The following is a 24,954-nucleotide window of genomic DNA, read 5'->3' as shown; positions in this document are numbered from 1 at the left end:
TAAATGACAACCATGACCATCATTATTCCAGAAAAGCAAATGGTAAGAATTTAATTCAAGACATGAAATTCTAACAAAATTCAAAGGCCACCCTCCAACTTGATAATTCTACTTCAAAGAATGTAGCATAAGAAAAAAAAAATCATAGATTTAAATGTCCATCAACAGAAAACTAACACGGCCATGCACAAAGTAAAGTACTATATAGTCGTGAGGTAGTCTATTTCCAGATGTGAGAAATGCTAATAATTCTATATGAAAATGGCACCTTTCCAAGCCATATAGAATGAAATCTTAATTCTGTAAAATATATACATACATATTTAAATATATTATACACATATAAATATTGAAAAGATAGAGCTTAAAATTTAAAAGTAGGTAGTGTTAATATGGGTAATTATTATTTCTTTTTATATTTTTAGTGTTTTCTAAATTTCTACAATCCATATATATTTTATATTCAAAGAGAAATAGGTTCTTTTTTCACATATATAGATTGATAGTTTTCAGATGCTTTTAACTTACAGGCCTTTTTTTAAAAAAAAACAAGGTCAGAGCCTTAGAGATTTGTAGTCAAGCGGTATCTTTTACTAACTTCTACTAAAACATGTTTGAATATTAACTTATTTTAAATGGTGTATTTGAAACTACAGCATTTCTCCTTCATAAAATATCTTTGCTTTTTTTTTCATGTTGGGGTATTTAAATAGAATATGGCTGTCTTTGATCAAAATAAAAAATAAGTATGAATCTTACTAGTAACCTCTCCTTTCTTTCAGATTAAGCCACACAATCAGCAATACCTAAAGTGAGTTAACTGAATTTCTGTGAGTCTGACTCTGACAACCTATGGCACTTAAGAGAAAGAGGGGTTATTCTCAGTGGTTTTGGGCCAGTTTCTGCTGCTTTGAGTTCCTCTCTATAACTTGGATGACTGACAGATTTTGTGCCTCTTCCCAGAATATCATTCTTCAGTCTTTTCATAAGAAATGACTAGGACAAGAACCATAGTGTTCTATTTCTCAGAAGTTTCTGACCCTATGCATTGGGTGACATCTCTAATTACCACCAAGAAATACCAACAGAGTACACAGCAGCTATGAACTATCTAAGACATACGGGCAAAGACAAGAATACCTGCTAGTCAGCCTGACGCTGCAATTTATACTCCTGAGCGTTTTGTTTCCTTATCCCTGAAGTGTGGATATAATACCTGTTCACCAGGCAGCTATGAGGATATGTGAGTTAATTTATGAAAATGTAGAGTTCGGTGCTTGGCACACAGCTAAAACTCAGTAAGTGGCAGCTTACAAATATCATCATTATTGATGAAGAAACAAAATGAATTATATTGTACATGTAATTATGCAAACCAAGGAAGGATAAAAACATATTAATGATTTTAAAACAATCTTTGGGGAAATGACAGACTTCAAGATAATTTAAAACCCATAGAGATACACTAACATATTCAAATGCCACCATTTAATGGTATACCTTCAAACTACATACTTCTATTAACTTTCTTAGAATTGGTAAATAACACCTTGTGATTAGGTGCTTAAATAAAGTGATTATTGCAAGCTGGCTGTATAGCCTGTCCTGCAACTGTGACAGATGACATCAATTACATTTTTATGTGTAGCATAGGAACTGCACATTCTCTGGCTGCAGAACCAAACCAGATGCAGAGCACTGTGTTTCAGCATGAGTAATGGAAAGAAGGAAGCAGAAGCTCATGACTGCGGAAGGCAGGGCTGGAGAACAGGGTAAGAGACACATCAGCCCTGGTTCTTTGGGAAACAAGTGAGGGTTGAGAATGAAACAAGCCCTTGTGTAGCAGAAGCCTCCAAATTCTGACCTTCTCTTAAAATAGCTAAGCAGAACTTAAGAGGGTAAAAGCAGAGTACTCTCCTGTCCGTGTTTACATTGTCTATCTAGTAGAAGGTCTGGAATTAAATAACTCTTTTGTTGAATGAATGAAGAAATCAATTAAGTCTCAAAGGTAAGGCTCTCCATGTGAAATGGCTGTGGGGGATTTGAGAGGCACGGAGTCTTGGTCAGCTTGTGCATTCACTTGGATACTCCCTGATTTCCCACTAAATGTTCAAAGGTGAGGACAAAAATTTTAATTTAGCCACAGGCAATGCTGTTGTGAGGGCACTTATCACTGTTTGCTTACAAATATTGTTCGGAACTTCATAATAAGTAGTAAATAAAATTTATTCTCTGGAAGTGTTTTTCACATCATTGTGAAAACTATACTCTCCTTGGAATGAGGATACATTTGGTATAATATCTGGTATAATCTCACGTTACATAATTATTCTGGTATATAGAATAAGTGCTTATACTATAGATAATAATAAAGATATTAGATAAAAGTTACCAGGATTTATTAAGTCCAGACACTAGGCTAAGTGGCTTTCCATATATAACTCATGAATCCTCTAAACAACTATCTGGAGTAGGTTACTATATCCACTTTATAGCTACAGAAACTGAGGCTTATTTACAAATATTCCCAAGTCCACACAGCTCCCAACAGTGGCAAAGCCAAGATTCATACCCAGAATATCTGATTTCAGAACCTAAAAGCTGAATCACGGTTATTTTGACCAATAGGCTTCATTTAGAATTTTAAAGGCATAAATCTAAAATAATCAGTATTTGAATAGTTGAATATTGTTGTTTTTAAAATGCTTCACTTTTTTCTTAACCTGTTGAAAACTTTCAAGTTTAGGCAACCTTGTCTATAACTGGTTTTGATGTAATTAAGATTTAAGTCTTGAAGTTGTTCCCTATAACTCTGCATGGAATTGAGTATTTCTACAAGTGTCTTCTTGATTATTATATCCATTTACACACAAAAAAATTCCTGAAATTACCTGCTCGAAACTCCTTATCAGACAGAATAATTTAGGTAACAGGATTTTTTGTCATTGATGAAACTGTGTAAGATATGGCTGTTTAAGAGGCCAAAACTATCAGATACACAGTATTTATTTGGATCTCCATACAGACATGGGGATATTACTGAAACATGAGGAAGTCTCAAAATCTTCTCCCAAGGAAAACAAGCATTATGCTCACTAATGACTCCACAGAAGTTCCAAAGGCTGCTTCAGATTCACGCTAATAATTTCTTTCCATTTTGATAGAAAATAGGCATCTGACCTAGAACCATAACAATGGAAGAAGAGCTAAAAAAGAGGAAGATTGGTGATTAAAACCCATTTATGCCTAGTGTTCCACTATTGGAACACTAAGCATGTGGGAGTAATTTGTATCTTACTGGTCAAGGTCATTGCCAAGTTCTAACTGTAAAAATTTAAAAAATTGCAACCTCAGGCATAAATGGGTACAAAAAAAAAAAAAAAAGGCAGAAAAGACTAGTCTTGCTTTCTAATCTAAAGGGACCTGGAATTCTCTGGACTTGGTAGATACAGATTCTGGCTTTCTATTCTTTCAGATGACAGATGTGTCCTAGGGGTTGATCTTACTCCTCTATGAACTCTGATCTCTCCCTTGTGCCCTTTGCCTCTCTTATTCTTTCCTCTTCCAGCAATAACACTGATGGGAAGGTGAGGTGCGTAGTCTGCTGTATCCGCTCGAGGAAGGCAGAACTTCCCACCTGCAACTGTAATGACTTGTTACCCTTCCAGGTGGTTAGCAATGGTTAGGAATGAAAAAGCTGTTCAGGAAGCATGGGGCATTCCCCCTACTAAATGCCAAAGTAACCAGGAATCCACTGTAAATAGGCAGTTTCCAAGGATGAAATTCTTTGAGAACCAGAAAATCTGGATAAGAAGAGAACTTCTGGTAGTAAGCAAGCAGGCATATCTGTTTGTTTTTGTCTCTGTCTCTCTGCACGTGTGTGCATGTGTGCACGTGTGCGTGTGTCTACTGTGCATTCTCCAGGCCATTTCCCAAGAGCCAGCAACTCATTCCTCTAACTACTGGGAATACTGGCTGCTAGCTGCTGAAACTCACAGCTGATCCCTCTCTGGGAATTACCGTCCACCAATGGGAGCTGCCTCACTCCAAGATTACTTAATCCCTCCCCGAAACAAAGGCCAGGTCTCCTTGCCTGGATATGAGATCACTCCAAAGGGCATGCCTGCCCCAGAGCACTCACAGGTGCAGCCTCTCCCTCTGCCCAATTTTGCCTTTCTTGCTCCCTCAAGAATGGACAGCCTACTCTTGAATCTCTGGAATGATCTCCCAAGATCACAAAGCAAGTATGCAGAAGGGCTGGAATTCAAACCCAAATCTGTTTGACTCTTAGCCCTAGGTTTCTATCCACTTTATCAAGCCCTTGACTTTGACTTACAAAATACATATCCTCACATTTTAGCAAGACATACAAAGTCCCTTCTTATATGACCATCCTTTCTAATTTCACATCCCATCACCCACTCCCATACGATCCCTGGTCCAATCATATCAAACTCTTTCCTTTCCCGGAACATGCTCATGTTTTCCTTTCCTGGAATAGCTCATTGTCCTTCTGTTTGATGAATGCCTTCTTCTCCTACAAGTCTCACTTGAAGTGTTCCCCTAGCTGTGAAGAATTTCCTCATCCCCTAGATAGAGTTAAGATCTCCAGTCTTCCAGTTCCGTTTAGTGTAGTAACTGTTAATTACTGTAATGAGCTCCTTGCAGGCAGGGACATGTCTTTTAGCTCTGCTTCCCTAGCCAGGCATTTTAAAGATGCTTTGTTGAATGGATAAATAAATGAACTCAGTAGAGGTACTGGTCCTAGAGGCCCTGTCTCAATAAGAAGCATTATATAGTGCCATACAAATTTGGATAAATTGTGACCTCCTTGAGCACCAGGACTAGTTTTTCTTCATCTTTGCAGCCTTTTCAACACCTGTCATTGTAGTCTCCTGCCCATAAGAGATGCTCAGAAAAACCTGCTGAACCAAATGAGGTCTCTGCATAAAGAGCTCATGTACAAGAAAATTATTTCACTTTCACGGCTCTGTCTAAATTATTTTTTTAAAACTCTACCATTTAAGACGCAGAGGATATTTCTCTATCTGTTCTTAAATTATATGCTCCTTAGTTTCAATTTTCAAAGTTTCTCCTTCGTTTGAAATTTTTTTTTTTCTATTTAATGGAGCATAAGGTGACTTAGAGCTTGCTAAATTCCCTTTCTAGGTCAGAAATCAAATCTAATGTGGATACATCAAACATGACTAAGAAATTTTCCAGCTGGCCTGCTTAACACTATGTCTTTGTTTTAAGGAGACTCTTTGAAACATAAATATTAATCTACAGGGTGGTTTTTCTCCCCGCTACTTTCTGAAACTAATAATTACTTACTGAATAGAGGTACAGGTATAGGTACAGGCATCAACATTCCTAATACAAAGCTGAGGGGGTGGGGAAAACTCTCATCTTACAAGCATAAAAAATGAACGCTAGTTGTACTGGGCAAGTAGCTGCACTCTCTACACAGGAAACGGTCCCATTTTATTATTTGTGCTCAGCAAAAATGTCCACACAAAAAAATTGCTGAGAGTTGGCTGAGATTAGTAACAATGATAAGAAAACTTCAAAGCCCAGTTCTTGTTTTTTAATGGACTTGGGAATGAGGAAGCTTGCTGGTGTGTAAGGGATGGAATTTTCTGTGCCCTGTGAAATTTTCTTCATCTCGCTCTCTCATAGCCTCTGCTGCTGGTCTAGTGAAACTAAGAAAGACTGTGCTAGTATCTTCTCAAGAGAGTAGCACGTGTAATAATCTTGTTCTTTAAAAGTTTCTCACCATGTGTGAGCCCCAAACAAAGAATCCAAGGCATTTACCCTCTGGCCTGATTTTTCATGAGTACAGGTAGTCCGTTCCTGGGCAGAGGTGCAATTTGCAGGAACATCTTATTTCAAAATTTTTGCTCATATTGTTTAGTTCATAGATTCACTGACTTACAACTGTATATATATGCCCTATACCTAACTTTTTATTCTGTATTTTTAAAAGATTCATTCATCCAATTTAACTCTTTTTTTTTTCTTTTTTTTTTTTTTAGTTGGAGTCTCACTCTGCCACCCAGGTTGGAGGGCAGTGGTGCGATCTCCGTTCACTGCAACCTCTGCCTCCCGGATTCAAACGATTCTCCTGCCTCAGCCTCCCGAGTAGCTGGGACTACAGGCATGTGCTACCATGCCCAGCTAATTTTTGTGTTTTTATAAAAGATTCATTCATCCAATTTAACTCTTTTTTTTTTCTTTTTTTTTTTTTTAGTTGGAGTCTCACTCTGCCACCCAGGTTGGAGGGCAGTGGTGCGATCTCCGTTCACTGCAACCTCTGCCTCCCGGATTCAAACGATTCTCCTGCCTCAGCCTCCCGAGTAGCTGGGACTACAGGCATGTGCTACCATGCCCAGCTAATTTTTGTGTTTTTAGTAGAGACGGGGTTTCATTATGTTGGCCAGGATGGTCTCAATCTCTTGACCTCGTGATCCACCCACCTCGGCCTCTCAAAATGCTGTGACTACAGGCATGAGCCAACGCACCCAGCCTGATTTTTAATTCTTTATTCCGTGTCTTTAAAACATCCATTCATCTAATTTTTAACCATTTATTCTGTGTCTCTAAAGGATTCATTCACCTAATTTTTCAGACACCGTTCTCAGTCCTGGTTATAGGCAAGGCAGTTACCGGAAAGCACACTATGGCAGGATTTACGGAGTGTACCTTTTTAAACATCCTGGTAGAATCCTCACTTATCTGCATGAACCGCATAATCACATTGTTCAGATAGATGTCACTCAAGGTTGCATGGTCTTTGCTTTCTCTCCTTACTTGGTTCAGGAGCAAATACCAGCAGTTCACTGGAGACAACAGGTTCTGGTCTTTCCTAAGAAGTGAAGAAACACAGAATTACCATCCATTTCAAAGCTGTCCCAATCAGATGAATGAAGTCACCAAGGCAAACTAAGGAGCCACAACAGATGGATACTGTCGCTGTGCTTCCTGCTCTGAGCATTTCTCAGACCAGGATACTTATCAGCCAGCAGAACAGCCTTCCAGCCTGTGGACGGCACAGAGCCAGCAATTGTCCAGGTTTGGAAGGAAAAACGTGGACCAAGAACACTGGTGAAAACCTATATTCCTGACAAGGACCATGGGACCCTAACATACACAGTGCTTAGGCAGGCTCTCAGCTTTACACAGTCCATTGAATAAAGTGATTTACGTTTACATAAAAATCTATTGACTACTGTCTCAGACAGACTGTGGTTTTGCCACGGCATACAAAGTCTGCTTTGAATGTTCAGTCTGTTGCTGGAAAAGAAATTTGGCTAGTTATGCATTACATGGAACATAAATTCGAGGGTTATTTATTAATCCCCTGATACACAACCTCCAGTCTCCCAAAAACTATTCCTGGGAATCAGAACTTTATTGCATTGTCTCAAGGTTCATGAAGAGAACCATGAAGTTTGCTGGCTTATGACTTGTCACATGTCCTGTTGAAACCCATTGAACTGTTTCAGATTCATAACTGCTCCTTGTTTTATTCTATAAAATAAAGGTAAAAGTTAATATAAACAGTAACAGAAAACTGTTTAAAAATCTTAAAGAATAACTCAACAAAAACAGTGAGCAACTGCAATGATACGGCTTAAGAAAAAGTACTTTTTAAAAAATTTTTGCGGCCAGGTGTGGTGGCTCATGCCTGTAATCCTAACACTTTGGGAGGCCAAGGTGGGCGGACTGCCTAAGATTGGGAGTTCGAGACCAGCCTGGGCAACATGGCGAAACCCTGTCTCTACTAAAAATACAAAAATTAGGCGGGTGTGGTAGTGGGCACATGTAATCCCAGCTACTTGGGAGGCTGAGGCACAAGAATTGCTTGAACCTAGGAGGTGGAGGTTACAGTGAGCCAAGATTGTGCCACTGCATTTCAGCCTGAGAGACGGGGCAAAAGTCTGTCTCAAAAAAAAAAAAAAAGAAAAGAAATTTTTTTGTTTATTTTTTCTTTAAAAAGTAACTGTAAAATGGCAAAATGGCAGAGAATCCTTATGCTAACACAGGAACAAAAGCACCCTTTAATCAGATATGTTATCCTCCTATTATTTATGATCATTTATGACTCTGAAGGTTAATTAAGTTAGGAAAGAAATGATGAAGTTGGGTCTTTCTCCCATTGCGTCTCTCAGATTCAGGATTTAATACTGCATTAAGTCAATGCCCTCTCCAGAAGAAAATGAAAGCAGACGATGGAAGCAGGAATGCACACAGGGGAAGAAGGCCTGATTTAGGCTCCTAGCACTTGGCACCTGTGAGGGCAGCCTCCCATTCTCCCCACTGGCACACTGAAGAATTATGCCCTCTACCTTGCCATCTCCCTTTTTTCTTAACACCATCAGGCAAAGAGCAGTGGTTCTATAGCAGGTAACTGGAACTTTTCTATTGAGAGTTTCTAACTACCCAGCCCCATATAATAAGGTAAATGTTACCTTAATTTCTATTAACCTTCATGTAGATCTTCTTTGCTGAAGTAACCCACACATTCTTTCAGAACATTTCATGCTTCAACGTATCCTCAGGGCCTTGCCCCGTAGTAAGCATTAAATAAGTGTTATGTCACTCATTGCATAAACAATTATTGCCTTAGTAATAATAGCAGTAGTAGTAATATAGAAAACAATAACAGCTATCATTTACTGAGCACTTACTGTGAAAAGTAATATCCATGTCAAGATCATGGCCTCTTGAGCTACACTGTCTAGGTTCACCTGCAGCACTACCCCTCACTAGCTATGAGATCTTGGGCAAATGATCTTAACTGCTCTGTGCCTCAGTCACTTTGTAGAATGGGTAAAATAACAGTGCTTATAAGATTGTTCATGAGAATCACTGGAGTTAATATTATTTTAAAATGCTTATAATAATGCCTTGTATATATAATAAGTGCTATATAAAGTCAGCTATTTTATCCAGAGGCTGGTATAAAGATTTTACAGATATCAACTCTTACTTAATCCTTATTACTCACCATTTGAGGCAGAGATTCTTTGTATCTACTTTTTATTTATTTTTATTTTTATTTTTTTAGATGGAGTTTCACTCTTGTTGCCTAGGCTGGACTGCAATGGCATGATCTCAACTCACTGCAACCTTTTCCTCCTGGGTTCAAGCGATTCTCCTGGCTCAGCCTCCCAAGTAGCTGGGATTACAGGTGCCACCACGCCTGGCTAATTTTTGTATTTTTAGTAGAGACAGTTTCACCATGTTGGTCAGGCTGGTCTTGAACTCCTGACCTCAGGTTATCTACCTACTTCAGCCTCCCAAAGTGCTGAGATTACAAATGTGAGCCATCACACCTGGTCCTTTGTATCATTTCTATCAGTGAAAGAATGGAAACTTAGCAAGGCATACTGATTTGATAAAGACCAAAGCTAGTGTCTGAGAGAGTCTTTTTTGAGTCCAGGGAAGCTGAACTAAGCCTTGGTCTTTCCACTATGCAGTGGCATCTTTAGGCCAAAAATTGTTCTACACAGTAAGTGTCCCAAAACTGAGTAAGAACCAGACTCCAGAATATAGCTTGAATGATTGGTAATGATATCATGCTAAAGATGTAACATTTGTTTGGTTAAAAGGAGAAGGAATATCAAGTGCATATGCTGGGTTGGTTATCAGTCGTATCAAAGACTTTATCACGTTTCTCACTTAAGGGTCATAAAACCTCATTTTACAAGTTAGGACATCAGGGCTCAGAGAGGTTAAGTAACTTAACCAGAGTTACAAAGTGGAGCCAATATTCAAACCCAAACCTGGCTGACTTTTTTTCCCAATCCTGTTTTATCCTTTTCATAGACATATTCATCTTATCTTCAGTCCCATATTCAATAATAAACTTACTCAAATTAAAGAAAATTTCAAACTGTTTACCTTTTAAAGAAAACTACCAAATAAACCAGGAAAAACAAAAACGCGTCCATCTGCCATGGGGCCAGATAAGATCCATGGACCCATCCATATTTTCCCTTCACAGCCACCGATTACTAAATGCAAAACACAGAAGATACTCAAAAATATTTACTGAATGGGCTGTGCACGGTGGCTCACACCTGTCATCCCAGGACTTTGGGAGGCTGAGGCAGGCAGATTTCTTGAGGTCAGGAGTTCAAGACCAGCCTAGCCAACATGGCAAAACCCTGTCTCTAGTGAAAATACAAAAATTAGCCAGGCATGGTGGTAGGCACCTATTGTAATCCCACTACTCGGGAGGATGAGGCAGAAGAATTGCTTGAACCTGGGAGAAGGAGGTTGCAGTGAGCTGAGATCGCACTACTGCACTCCAGCATGGGTGACAGAGTGAGACTCCATCTAAAAAAAAAAAAAAAAAAAAAAAAAATTACTGAATAGATGAATGGGCTGTCTTCTTAATTACAATTGCTTTTTAAAAGAAACAGTTAAGTTACTATAAATGTGAATACAGTGCTGGCTCCAGCCTCTGCTTCCCAGGCCCACTCTCTGTTAAGTACATATAACATTTGTTCACCCTGGGGATCATCATTAAGATTTATTTTTATGCTGGACCAACAGTAAAGATTACAGTCGAAAGACTGTGTGTGTGGGGAGAGAGAGAGAGAGAGGAGAGAGAAAGGGAGAGAAAGAAAAAAGAGAAGAGAGAGGAGAGAGGAGAGAGAAAAATAGAGAGAGAGAGAGAAAGAAAGAGAGAGGTATTTCTTATCCAGAATAGTTTTGTGTTTGCTTCTGCACAAGTATCCCAGGGATAGTTCCCATCCCATTTTTTTATGCAGGCTCCAAGGTCATGGAGAGGTGTAAAATGAATGGAACTGCAAAGCCAATGGTGAAAGAAAGGCATGCTTCTCCGCAGTCCCTTCCAAACGGGAGCCCAGGCTGAGCAGCCAGGTCTCCTTGTTGTGCCCCATGAAGGTGGGTAGAGGGTTTTCTGTTTAACCACTTCACTGAGATAGTAGCTCTTCTGGTTCTGGGATACAATGCAATGGGATTGGTGGGGAAGAAGCTCTTAGTTCCAAGTCTTTACTTGGCACAGACCTCCTCTTCTCTCCCCCTGTGAAATTAAAGGGTAGATACAACTGCCACTTAGTTTTTCAGTTCCCTCTTCTTTTTTTGGCCCCTAGAAATTTATATTTAAAAGGATGTCCATTATATGTTAACCAGCATTTCTGAGTTTTCAGATTTACATGTTTTTCAGATTATCTGGCCTGCTGTATTTACAGAAATGAAAGCCTGCACTGTCTTTTTACTATCTCCTAAACAGGTCAACTTCTTTCTACCTGCAGTGTTCCTTCTAGTGCCCTAAAAGGTCTGGAAGGAAGACCTGGCCAGGAAGATCCCCAGGCCCCCAGGACCTGCTCTGATTCACACCTGCAGTCATGTAGCTCATCGCCTCCCTGCTCACTCCCACTGGACTACTTCTATTCTGCAACCTGCTGTACATCCCTTAGCCGGGCGTGGTACATTCCCTGCCGGCCCCTTGCCCATGATGGTTCCCTTGCCTGGAATATCCTCCTCTTCTCTCCTTTATTGACCAACTAGTCCTTCAGGTCTTTGCTTAGATGCCACTTCTTTCAGGACCTTCTCTTTCCCACCTCCAGTGCAGAACAGATATCAATTGGGTCTGTCCAGGGTCTCCCTGGCCTTCCCCTGTTGGAGCACTTGAATATTTCACTGGAGTTGTCTGCTTACTTGTCTTTCTTTGTCCTGGGATTTTTTTTTTTCTTTGACATGGAGTCTTACTCTGTTGCCCAGCCTGGAGTGCAGTGCTGCAATCTTGGCTCACTGCAACCTCTGCTGCCCGGGTTCAAGATATTTTCCTGCCTCAGCCTCCCGAGTGGCTGGCATTACAGATGCAGGCCACCACACCCGGCTAATTTTTGTATTTTTAGTACAGATGGGGTTTCACCATATTGGTCAGGCTGGTCTTGAACTCCTGACCTCAGGTGATTTACCTGCCTTGGCCTCCCAAAGTGCTGGGATTACAGGTATGAGCCACCCTGCCCAGCCCTGTCCCCAGGATTTAAATCATACGGTAAATTTCATTAGCAGAACATCTTATGGGTCATTTTTAGAGCAAATAAGTTATAATTAAACTTACTTGATGCTCATTCATAGCATTTTCCTTAAAACTTTTGTTTTAAATCAGCGTCAATTACAATGACCATAAACATGATAGGCAGGAAGGGGGGCACTAAACTCAAGCAATTCTTACTGCTTATTTTCATATAAATTCACTATAGAAAATCTGAGGTCTTTGCTTGAACAAAAAGCTATTTTAAATCTGTCCTCCCTATAGCAGATATCAACTCCCAGGTTTCTATAATCAAGAATTTTACAAACAGATACCTTCTCTTCTGGCATATAAAGTTATCCATAAATATATATGTATTGGAAAGACAAAACTGTCAACAGATTACACTAGTTTGAAATGATAAACTGATGTCCATAAATTACAAATGTAGAGGGCTGCTTTTATTTATGAGAATATGCTCTACAACCACTACTCAGGCAAAAATAGAAAAATTGAAAATCCACAAAGGTGGCAAAGGCAGGATGGATATCACCCTTGGAAAGGTGAATTAGATTCAAGTCTCTTACTTGTATTGTTGATGATCCTTAGTGCTTCTCGTTTTTGCCATGAACCTTTCTGCTAATTTCTCTAGATTCCGGGAATATTCCGTCTCAATTTCAGCTTTTTTTCGGAAGAAATCTTGCAGGTCCTGGAGAAGCTGAACTCGCATCTCTGTTTGCTGCTCCAGGCATTTTTGTTGTTCTACCAGTTGAGCTCGAATTTCTAAGAAGAAAAGAGAAGTCACTGGATGGTTACATGAAAATTAATGAGGTGTGCTGGTATGTGCAAGATATAAGTCACAATATATATATATTATATACATTTAATGTATTTATTTATTTATTTTTGAGATAGGGGTCTCACTCTGTCGCCCAGGCTGGAATGCAGTGGTGCAATCTCAGTTCACTGTAACCTCTGCGTCCCAGGTTCAAGCGATTCTCCTGCCTCAGCCTCCCGAGTAGCTGAGACTACAGGCATGCATCTCCAGGTAATCCACCCGCCCTGGCCTCCCAAAGTGCTAGGATTACAGGGGTGAGTCACTGTGTCTGACCATGACTCCTATTATTTATTTAGCTCTGTATTGGACCTTTGTTAGAATATTGTGTCCAGGTTGATTCTTTAAATAAGTTATCTGCTGACCCTTTAAAAGAACAAGAGGAGCCTCAGGAAAGAACGTAATAAATTAGAATAAATATATGGGTTACATTTGTAATGCCACAAACACACAAAGAGCCACGAGGGGAAAGAATAAAAGCCTTTCAGATAACAATTCATAACATCTTTGGGAGGCTAAAAACACTGTAATTTTTTCAACAGCACTCTATCTCAGCTATCCCTTTTGAGTCTGAATGGCAAAGAAATAAGCATCATTTCTTCCAGGTTCTGAACCACTACATGTTTGCCATTTGGCACATACAGAGACTGACATCTGGTAATTTTTATTTAGTGCATAATTTCTAGTTTGTAAAACACATAGCTTCAGGGCTTATAGGGATGCTGTGCCTAAAAATAACTTCTTTCCATAGCCAAATAATCCATTCATAACAATGCAGTCCTCAGATTACAGTTTATTATTCTGTTCACAACAAAAAGGCCTCTTCAGCTGGCCTTTACCTTTTACACGTTGTTCAAAATAATACCCTTATCAACATATTTAGTCCTCAAAGAATCTTCTGATAATTTTAATACGTTAGGAACATGAAGGGTGGTCATTTAGTGATTCAGGGAAATCTCAAAAGCAAAAATGTGGCATGCAAAAATATCTGTAAATGACTGTAACAAAGAAACATGTGTGTTTTGGAAAATGAGATACAGTAACTAATAACTACAGACTTGTTTTTGTTCTAAGACCTAAGGCTAAGCTCCAAAGACAAGAACATCACGCTGGAAAACTTCTTCATTTCATCTTTCCCAGTGTCAGTACATTTCCCGAAAAGTGAAGGCTGAATCTAATTCAGTGGAGTTAGTAGAAATCAATGTCCAAATAATGTCTCTTTAAATTTCTTGCTATTCCTCTTAGATACAGAAGGCCAGTACTGATTATAAATATATATATGTATATATATGTGTGTGTGTGTATAATACAGATACACATAACCTTGACCATGTTTAATCGAGTTCATTAACAGCAAATTAATAGTAAGTTCATGAATAAGGTGGTCAAGTTCTGAATGGGGAGTTAGGAAATGTGCTTAATTTAAAAATAACTAGTAATAACTCAATGTTTACTATTCTATGCCCTAATGAAGTAGGTTTTAGTATTATTTTCCATTTTACAAAGAATAATTGAAGTTTAAGGAGTATAAATACTTTATCTAAGCATTTCAGCCAGTAACTGGTACCCCTGGAGACTTTTGACCCTAACCTGTCAGTCTGACTAATCAAACACTTCCCATCCTTCTATCTATCAAACCTTTTTTTGGGCACCTATACTGTGCCAGGCTTGTATCCTGGCAAAGAAGAAACAATAACTAATGAAACAAGATCTCTGCCCTCAATAAGGTCAGGCTCCAGGCAGTGCTGTCTCTGGGGAGTCCTGGGGGAAGACAGGGAAGAATTTCTCAAGTGTCCTTGCGTGGTCTCTCCACCTCTAGATTGCAGGATTTTATTATAACTTCACAGACATGTGCTGAACACCAGAGTTGAACACATTATTACAGGCTTATAACTACTATGAACAGCATCTGGTTTTTAGTCAATCAAAGTAAGTGTTTTCCAATACAGTATCATAATCAGCATATTTGCCAAACTTTGTCTTTCAAAACTACAGAGTTCTTTTTGCTTCACGAAGAAAAAGAATATTTCAAGGGTGGGGGTGTTTCCCACCATTCAGGGATCCTAGTAAGTCTTTTAAGATGAAGTAATTTTAGCACACCTTGCTGCACTAACAGAAAGTAAATCAAACATCTTAGGCTGTCAACTAGTTTTCTGTTTTTTTGTTTTGTTTTTTAGCTGCCTTAGTGCCAAGTAAGAAATAAAAGTACAAATCGCAGATCTCATCAGAAATACACAAAAATTATACAGGCTTTTTTCTTGGGTCTCATTTTTAAATATTCTCTTGCTTACTTCCATCAGGATTTAAGATCAAGAACTAGAGAATCATGAGAATGACGGATTTAACAATTAAATCCTCATCCTCGTTTTACAAAAATTAATTGTTACTTTGTGTCATCTGTAATTTTCCAATCAAAACAAGACACTCAGCATTCTCCACAACAGGAAACATGTAAGAGACAGAATCTAGAGCATCACTGCGAGAAAATCAACTCCAAAAAATGGAGGATAATCCATTCAACTACCTCTTCAATTTAGAGAAGTTTAGGACAAATAAGGAAAGGATCATAAGAAAGATCATTTTTAAAAACTCAACAGAAAACTACTACCATAAGAAACATCTCATTAGGGGCCAGGTGCAGTGGCTCACGCCTGTAATCCCAGCATTTTGGAAGGCTCAGGTGGGTGAATCTCTTGAGATCAGGAGTTCAAGACCAGCCAGGCCGACATGGCGAAACCCTGTCTCTACTAAAAATACAAAAATTAGACGGACGTGGTGGCATGCACCTGTAATCTCAGCTACCTGGGAGGCTGAGTCACGAGACTTGCTTGAACCCAGGAGATGCAGGTTGCAGTGAGCAGAGATTGCACCACTAGTGCACTCTAGACTGGGAAAAGAGTGAGACTCTATCTCAAAACAAACAAACAAACAAACAAACAAACAAACAAAACAAAACAAAAAAACCACATCTTGTTAGGAAGAGAAAATCTTTGGATTCCTTATACCGCACCAGCGTCATAAGGCTGCAGAGTACAGAGGTCACCTCCATGAACAAATGGCATGGCTATCCTAATATGACTTCACTAGATTTGTGCTCACCTTAAACAGCACCAAAGAATTTAAAGAAATATTTCAAAATGAATAAATGAATAAAATAAATGATTGGTCGCATAAATTCGTGTCTGCTGCTCAGAACAGATCAAAGGGCCACGCACACTGGCTCATGGCTGTAGTCCCAACACTTTGGGAGGCCAAGGCAGGTGGATCGCTTGAGCTCAAACATTTGAAATCAGCCTGGGCAAGATAGGGAGACCCCATGTCCACACAAAAAATTAGAAATTAGCCGGTTGTGGTGGTGCACGCCTGCAATCCCACCTACCCAGGAGGCTGAGGTGCAAGGATCCCTTGAGCCCTAGAGCTTGAGGCTGCAGTGGAGCTGTGATCACACCACTGGCGCTCCAGCCGGACAACAGAGTGACACCCTGTCTCAAACAAAAAAGAACAAATCAAGGAAGCCCATGGTGCACTGGGCCCCACACTGCATGAATTCTGCCATGGGGCCACAGCTGGCTGCAGCTAGAGGTACCACTGTCGTCATGGGAACTACAGAACTAAAGCTGGAACTGGTAAACGCGTAAGTGCAAGGAGTAATTCTGAGAACAACTGTGAGCCTTATTTCTGCATAAGACACTACAGCTTCCTTCCTACCCCCAGATTATTTGACAGTCTATTAAGGCTCCCACCCCTTTTTAGAGGCTTTTTTGGGGTTAGTATTAACCTGAAACTTTTTTTTTAGACTCAAGGTTCATTTTAGTTTAGGTGAACAAGCAATTATTGAGTTTCCATTTTGTGTTACGCAGCGTCCTAGGCACTGGAGATACAAAGGTTCGTAAGACACAGGTCCTTCTGGTTAGGAAGACAAATCTCAAACCCATCATTTACACTCTGTTCACTGCCATAACAAAGAAGTGCAATAGGAAGCTATGGAAAGAGGAGCAGAAACTGACTCAGACTGGAAGAGTATGGAAAACATAATGCCTTGAAGGATAAGTAGGTTACAAGATACACGGCAGTAACCACCAAGAAAGTGAAAAGATAACCCACAGGATGGGAGAAAATATTCACAAATCATATATCTGATAAGGAACTTGTATAAAGAATATACAAAGAACTCTTACAACTCAACAATAAATACAAAATCTCAATTTTAAAAATGGACAGACTGGACGCGGTGGCTCATGCCTGTAATACCAGCACTTTGGGAGGCCAAGGCGGGTGGATTATGAGGTCAAGAGATCGAGACCATCCTGGCCAACATGGTGAAACCCCATTTCTACTAAAAATAAAAAATTAGCTGGGTGCGGTAGTGTTCACCTGTAGTCCCAGCTACTCAGGAGGCTGAGGCAGGAGAATTGCTTGAACTTGGCAGGCGGAGGTTGCAGTGAGCCAAGATGGTGTCACTGCACTCCAGTCTGGTGACAGAGAGAGACTCCATCTCAAAACAAATAATAATAATAAAAATTTAAAAATGGTCAAAGGGTCTCAATAGACATTTCTCCCAAGATGATATACAAACGGCCAGTAGCATATGAAAAGTTGCTCAATATCATTAGCTTTCAGGGAGGCACAAATCAAAAGCACGATGAGGTGCCACTTCATACTCACTAGGATGGCTATAATAAAAAAGATTAAAAAAAAGTGTTGGAAGTCAATGTGGAGAAACTGGAACTCATACGTTGCTGGTGGAAATGTAAAATGATGCAGTCCCTTTGGAAAACAGTCAGGAATTTCTTCAAAATATTACACTTAGAGTTACCATATGACTCAGCCACTCTACTCCCAGGTATACATTCCAGAGAAATGAAAATCTATTTCCACACGAAAACTTGCATGTGAATGTGTGCAATAGTAGCATTGCTCATAACAGCTGAAAGGTGAAAACAGCTCAAATGTGTATCAACTAATAAAGAGATAAACAAAATGTGATATAGCCACACAACAGAATACTGGTTAGCCATAAAAAGGAATGAAGTACTTATTTACAACATGGATGAACCTTGAAAACCTAACTTTAGTGAGTGAAACCACTCACACAAAAAAAACACAGTCTATAATTTCATTCCTACAAAAGGTCCAGAATAATATATAGAGACAGAAAGTAGATTAGGGGTTGCCTAGAGTTGGGAGGGTTGGGGAAAAATGGCTGTTAAGGGGTGCAAAGTTTCTTTATAGGGTAATAAAAATGATCTAAAATTGATTGTGGCTCTGGTTGCAAAACCTGTGAATATGCCAAAAGGCACTGAATTGTAATCTCAAAATGATAAATCGTGTGATAGGTGAAATATATCTCAATTATATTTTAATTATATATACAATTATATAATTTTATGTATATAATTTTAATTATATACACAAAAAGATAGCTATATCACAATTCCATGAAATTTTGGTTGTTGATACATTTCTGATAATGATGATAATAGTAATAACAACAAACTCCTATTTCCACACCCAGTACTTTTTGGTACTTTTTGTCAAATGTCCAACATGGGGACAAGGATTTTAAAAAGATTTCATGAGCCCCAAGGCACTTAATGGCATAGAAAGATTTACCTAATAGAATATTAGGAAAGGCTTTTCACCATGAATCCCCCATAACTGCATAAAACAGCACAACCGCTTTTAGGCAGAAAACGTGATCTCTGAGGAGGCTGTAAGCAGTCATTACTTAAATCTAGGTCAGGAGCTATTAAATAATCATAATGGCTGTTTTAATGGAGGCTAAAATTTACTGTTTTTTTTTTTTAAATGACTATTATTTCATTTCTGTTCTACCAGAGCATCACTATGGAATGAATCAATACCAATAATCTAACAAGAACAATGCACAAAATGAGTGTGCTTTTCAAACTGCTGCAATTAATTTGTTAAAAAAAAAAAAAAGAAAAAATGGTTCCTCTAAGCTATAAAAATCTGCTGACTAATACTTGCCAAATAAAATGGAATTGCCTAGAAACAGAGGAAATGAAGGAATGTCTTGTTATTGCTCTCATAAAGGGAAGCCCTAACTCTTAAAATAAATTTGTGTGAAGCCACAGACTGATACATATTTCACGGAAAGATTGATCCACACTGGGCTGTTTCTCGAATATATTACTAAATGACTACGACTAGGACATAAAATTGATACACTGGTGTTATACTCATGATCATCTAGCAAATAATATAATAATATTTCTAAAGTATCACAAATCATCTCTGTTATTTTACATTCTTATTTGGTCAGAATTTTCTTTTCTTTTTTTTTTTTTTTTTTGAGACGGAGTCTCGCTCTGTTGCCCAGGCTGCGATCTTGGCTCACTGCAAGCTCCGCCTCTCGGGTTTACGCCATTCTCCTGCCTCAGCCTCCCGAGTAGCTGGGACTACAGGCGCCCACCACCATGCCTGGCTAATTTTTTTTGTATTTTTAGTAGAGATGGGGTTTCACTGTGTTAGCCAGGATGGTCTCGATCTCCTGACCTTGTGATCAGCCCGTCTCAGCCTCCCAAAGTGCTGGGATTACAGGCTTGAGCCACTGCGCCCGGCCCAGAATTTTCTTATGATACCAAAAGGGTCTACATTCTCTTAAGATGTATTATTACCTCTATCCAAAGGACAGAAGGGACTTTCCTAAATGACAAGGGAGAGGCATTGAAATGTCTTTAAGAGCAACCCAGTGAGATGCTAACTGGCTCTATTGATTATTTCCATGCTCATTGCTCATGTGAATATTTATACAACCTGGTGACTGTTGATTAACTAAACACCAGGTGCAAATTTTGCATAATAAGCTTTTTTAGGCTAAAAATTTGGAGCAGGCAAAAATCCCATAAAACTGAGCTTTTTTTTTTTTTTTTTTAAATGAATGAACTGAATAAATAAAGGCCATTTCTCCACTTCACTAGAAATCTGAACCCAAGATTTACGCTTCTCTTATACTCTGCACATAAATTAGCAAGCGTCAGGATGTACACTACTTAATTCAATTTACCAAATTGAATTCTGGATGGGTAGGAGATCTGGTCACAGACCAGGTCAGAAAGGACCCAGACTAGGTTAGGATGGACCCAGATTGGAGTTACAGTGTCACCTAATACAAGTCATGTGACATGGGGCAAGTCGCTCAACCTCTCGGAGTTTCATTTTATAAAATACTACTTCCCACCTCACAAGGCTGTGCTGAGAATTAAATGAGATGATATAAGTGAAAAGCATGCTGCAATCTGTAAACCACTATGAAACAGATGGACATGTTATTATTACTAGCACCAGCAAGCTTTCATTAAAAAATATTGATGGAATATTTCCTTGTGCCAGACTCCTTATTCGTGGCCATAAATAACAGACTGAAAGTCCTGAGTCCCATTCTCAGCGAGGAGGCAGAGGCAACACAGACAGATAATGAGAGCAAGTGACTTTCACAGCCTCAAGGTAAGACTGTCAACATGCAGTGAGACTCTGGGGCGGACATATCCATGGCTGGGCAGAAAGGCAAGGGCACAAAGAGGTGACCCTGAGACTGACTTATCAGGAGTTTGGCTGAAGGAAGTGGGAGAGAAGGAGAGTTATAACAAGTGCTTCTCTGTTGCTGAAATTGAATTCTGGACGGGCAGGAGGTCTAGTCATAGACTAGGTTGGAAAGGACCCCATGTGGCATGCCAAGGAGTCAGATTTTATTTCACAGGTCAGCTTTGCAAATTGGCTTGATGATAAAAATCACCTGGCGTCCTTACTAAAAATACCTGTGTTCAGGCTGGATATTTGGATCTTGTTGGTCTAGCAGGACCTCAGTGGAGGATACTTAGAAGCATCAGTGGGCAGAAATTGAACAATTTTAAACAAGGAAGATTTATAATCAGACTTACATTTCAGAAGAGAATACAAATGAATAATAAATGCAATGCTAAGCATCCTACACCTTATGAAATAAGAGTTTTCTTTGTAAGTTGTATGGTTCCCCTATTTGAATGAGGAATCATAGGGCAAAACAAATTACTAAACACAACAAAAACCCTCACAAGAATGAATGGTATCCATATTTTCCCCCAAGCCTCTTATTATTTTAATTATTTATGAATCACTCATTTCTGTCTTCTGGTGTGGAACTAATGATTATTTCCATTTAATCTGTTATCAGGGAGTAGAACATGATTTCCAGCTACATTGTGGAGAATTCTTAAGCACTGTGCTGCCCAGTATGTAGCCGCAAGTGTCACTGTGCACTTGCAACACGGCTAGGCTGAAGAGAAGTGTGCTGTGAGTGTAAAACAGACACGAAATTCTGAAATGTTATTATGAGAAAAAAAAAAGAATGTAAAATGTCTCAATCATCTGTATATTAATTCATGTTGCAATCATAAAATTTTGGATATATTGTATTCCATTAAAATATTTTCAAATTAATTTCACCTATTCAACGATTTCTTTTTACTTTTTAAAATGTAACTCCTAAAAAATCTAAAATGACCAATATGGCTTTTGGACAGCTCTCCTCTAGGATATGAGGGAATTAGCAACTGAATTTGTCGTAAGTGGAGTCTGCAATGTGGAGTTCCCACTGGAACGGGTCCTTGAGGACTTGACAGGTTTAATCAGAAAGCAAAATCTATGCCTAAGGCAAACAAACCTAATACGGAATACAGAGTGTCCGAACACTGCTTCTAGTCAGAGGAGGTGTGACATTGGAGAAGGGACTATTTCTTTGGAGCTAATGTTTCCTTAACTGTGAAGTGGTCATTAATAACTGCCATATTTCCCTTCCAAAGGTGATGGAAGGTTTCAATCAGATGAAATAAGAAAATACTTTCTCATGTAAGTATTTCTCATGTAAGTATCTCATGAAAGCACTTTCTTATGTAAAGTGCTGTGTTGGCCAATTATTAAATGTGTAATGAAAAAAGAAAAATACAAGTTCTAGATATGATGGTGCAGACTACTTAGTCTAAGGGACATTCAGGAAGGAAAGATCACTGGCCACTTGGGGGTCATCATCCCAGATGGCTTCAGAGGGGTTGGCGCTGGACATGTAGAATTTGGGAGGCTGCACAAATGTGGGGAACGGAAATGTCATGCCTTAAATAAACTCAAAATTATATTCTTCACACCCTAGTCAAGAAGAGTTATTTTCTAGGAAGTTTAGGGTGGCTGAACCCAATGTAACTTTCCAGGTCACTGTCTTAAGAAAAATATGACTCCCTAAGGTCTTTTTCGACTTTAGAATTATGATAGCACCAGCAATTTAAGCAAACAAAATAGTGCCACGAACATAATATAAAATCAAGTTGCTTTCATTCCAAGCTCAAAATTATACGCTCATCTTAGAACTCTAGAGGTGACTAGTGTATCTAGGGGGTAACAGAATTATAATAACATCCTCTTTTGTATTCAAGTAAGACTGGAAGAAAAAATAAATAAAAATTAAAAGAAAATAAGAAACTGTCTTCTCAGTACAGGTACAGTTAATCCTCATTATTTCAGATGTGAAAGTAAAGTAAATTTCAAAAAATTTCTGACACATAGAGGCTGTATTCATTGTTCTATCTAAGTCTTCATTATAATACCTTCATTTGAAATGATGTTAACCTCAATAGTATTTTAAAATAAAAGCTTACTAAAAAACTGTCAGTTTTTCATAACTTTTGAAAGCCAAATATTATATTTTGGCCTATATAACATTTTTAGTTAAAGTATGGAAAACAAACTTGCACTTTTGTTTTCATATGAAAGTTAGCCAGGATAAAAGGCAATAAATTAGAGTGTTCAATGATTGACGTTTAACAGCACTGTAGGAAAGGGCAGTTTAAGGAAGTGCCATTCTGAATGATCCACTATTGTACTTTTATTTAAAATGCACAGGAGGCAGGGTTTCATTAACTTCCCCATAATTAAGCAAGGACATTTCAGGTCTTATTAGTAGATTGATTTTTACTACTAAAGAAAGACAGTGTGTGGGAATTATCAATTTACAGAGGGTACAAAGATTTGCATTTTGGAATGACTGTGTTACTGACAAAGGTTCAAGGCATTTGCCAAACACTGACACTCTTTCCTGATACAATTCAACATGAAGTTTCATGGAATAAACATCAAAGCTTACACATGTTTTTCTCTGAATAAGTTGTAAAAACGGAAAACTTTTTTGGGAAAATATTGGAAAGAAAAAAAGAAACAAATGAAAAACTTTTAAACTAGTTTAAACCTTTTGTACTGAGTACTGAGTTAATTGCAAACTGAGCCTTTTTCAAATTAAAGCTATTTCTCTTATTGCAATAATTCCAATTTTAAAGTGTCTACTAGAAATTAGTTTAGACTCTTAAGCAATTTAACATTTATATCTAAAAAGAGAATATTTATTGATTTCCTGTGATGTTTTCAGGTTCTGTGGTAAGCACTTGATACAGTTTATCTCATTTAATTCTTATAGCAATCCTATTGTGTGGTGCCTCCATTACAGAGATGATAAAACTGAAGCAGAAAGAGTGTAAGTATTTTGTTCAAAGTATGATAATTAATAAACACCAGAATTTGGATTCCCATTCAGGTTTGTCTGACTCCAGAGCCTATGATGCAAACTTACAGTGTTCGGCAATTATACATAGTGTGTAATTATGCAAAGCAAGCTAAAGTGACCCAGGCCTGTGCTTCTAGATACTTTACTAGAATATTTAGAATATACTAGAATGTACAACTATTAATCCAAAGAGAGTTGACGCAGCAAATAACAGTTTAGGTGCCAAGTGTCTAGTGTCATTTCTATCATCGATTTTTTTTCTCTTTTGAGACGGAGTCTCACTCTGTCCGGCTGGAATGCAGTAGCGTGATCTTGGCTCACTGTAACCTCCGCCTCTCGGGTTCAAGCAATTCTCCCTACCTCAGCCTCCTGAGTAGCTGGGATTACAGGTGCCTGTCACCACGCCCAGCTAATTTTTATATTTTTAGTAGAGACGGAGTTTGTCATGTTGGCCAGGCTGGTCTTGAGCTCCTGACCTCAGGTGATCCGCCCACCTCGGCCTCCCAAGTGCTCGGATTACAGGCATGAGCCACCATGCCTGGCCTTCTATCATTTATTTAAAGCCAAAAGAACTCCCCAAAATTCAAATTTTTTTTAAAAAAACTAGCTAAATGCCTAAAACTAATTTCCTAGTATTTCCTGAATGTCATGGCTTTCTAGGAAACTATGTATTTAGGTCAACTGCTTTTGTTTTAGATCATTATTGTACTATTGCTATTATGTTCTAATTAACATAAAGTTTTGAACTATAATGTATTATAAGATCCTTGAATACAAATAACATGTTTCTAAATTTCTACAGAGCACATAGTAAGTACTCAACAACTATCTCTGGTGTACATCTGTTTCAATAAGTATACTAAGTTATCAAAATGCTTAGTTATGCACCTGTCGACTTAGGCACCAAATTTTGCTAATTCAAAAAAATGGTTTTCCTTCTCCACTCCCTGCAATCCGCTACTGCATTACGACCTCTTTTTATTCTTTGCTCTGAAAGGGCATACCACAAGAATATTTCACGTCAAAGCCTTTTGTAAAGTGTGTACCCACCCCATTGCTAAACCTAGCAACAAAGTGAAATAGGGCAAGGTTGAAAAACAACCCCCAGGACTAACTCAGACAAACAATTCCAGGAAACCAGAAACCAGAACAGACCGGGTAAACGAGCCCTGCCCTGCAAGCCCCTGATAAACGTCACCAGTGTTTCAAAAGAGTAACTGAAATATCAGAAATGGCGGGAACCAATCATAATCAGCCAAGTTGCCTTGTTCAAATGTCAGCCAATCATACGTCTGATTTGTACAAAATCCCCTATGACTCTGCGCCTGTTTACCCCTGACTATATAACGCTGTCCTGAGCCCAGTTGGGGAGCTCTTCTGCTCGTTTCACGACCAGCGTGAGAGTTCCAGGTTCGAACCTGCAATAAAGATCCTTGCTGTTTGGCTTTGACTCCGGACTCTGGTGGTCTTCTCTGGGGAATAAATGGTCTGGGCATAACTGCTCCTTATGGCCTCCAACCCTATAAGGTTTCTCCTATAAACAGTATCTTATTT

At 38.8% G+C, this 24,954-nt stretch overlaps 1 protein-coding gene across 2 annotated transcripts in view; it reads right to left on the bottom strand.

The window, feature by feature from the left end:
- The window catches only part of SRGAP1 (SLIT-ROBO Rho GTPase activating protein 1), a 317,024-nt gene that overhangs the window by 149,570 nt on the left and 142,500 nt on the right, over positions 1-24,954 (bottom strand). For both annotated transcript variants that reach the window (XM_011929220.1, XM_011929221.1), the window contains exons 2-3: positions 12,604-12,799; positions 6,703-6,865 (exon numbers count right to left, since the gene is read on the bottom strand). In XM_011929220.1, the coding sequence (XP_011784610.1) occupies positions 6,703-6,865; positions 12,604-12,799 (359 nt within the window). The remainder of the gene's footprint in view (positions 1-6,702; positions 6,866-12,603; positions 12,800-24,954) is intronic.

The sequence above is a fragment of the Colobus angolensis genome, unplaced genomic scaffold (assembly GCF_000951035.1).
Source record: "Colobus angolensis palliatus isolate OR3802 unplaced genomic scaffold, Cang.pa_1.0 Scaffold80, whole genome shotgun sequence".
NCBI lineage: Eukaryota > Metazoa > Chordata > Mammalia > Primates > Cercopithecidae > Colobus > Colobus angolensis.
This window is presented reverse-complemented; position numbering and strand designations above follow the sequence as displayed.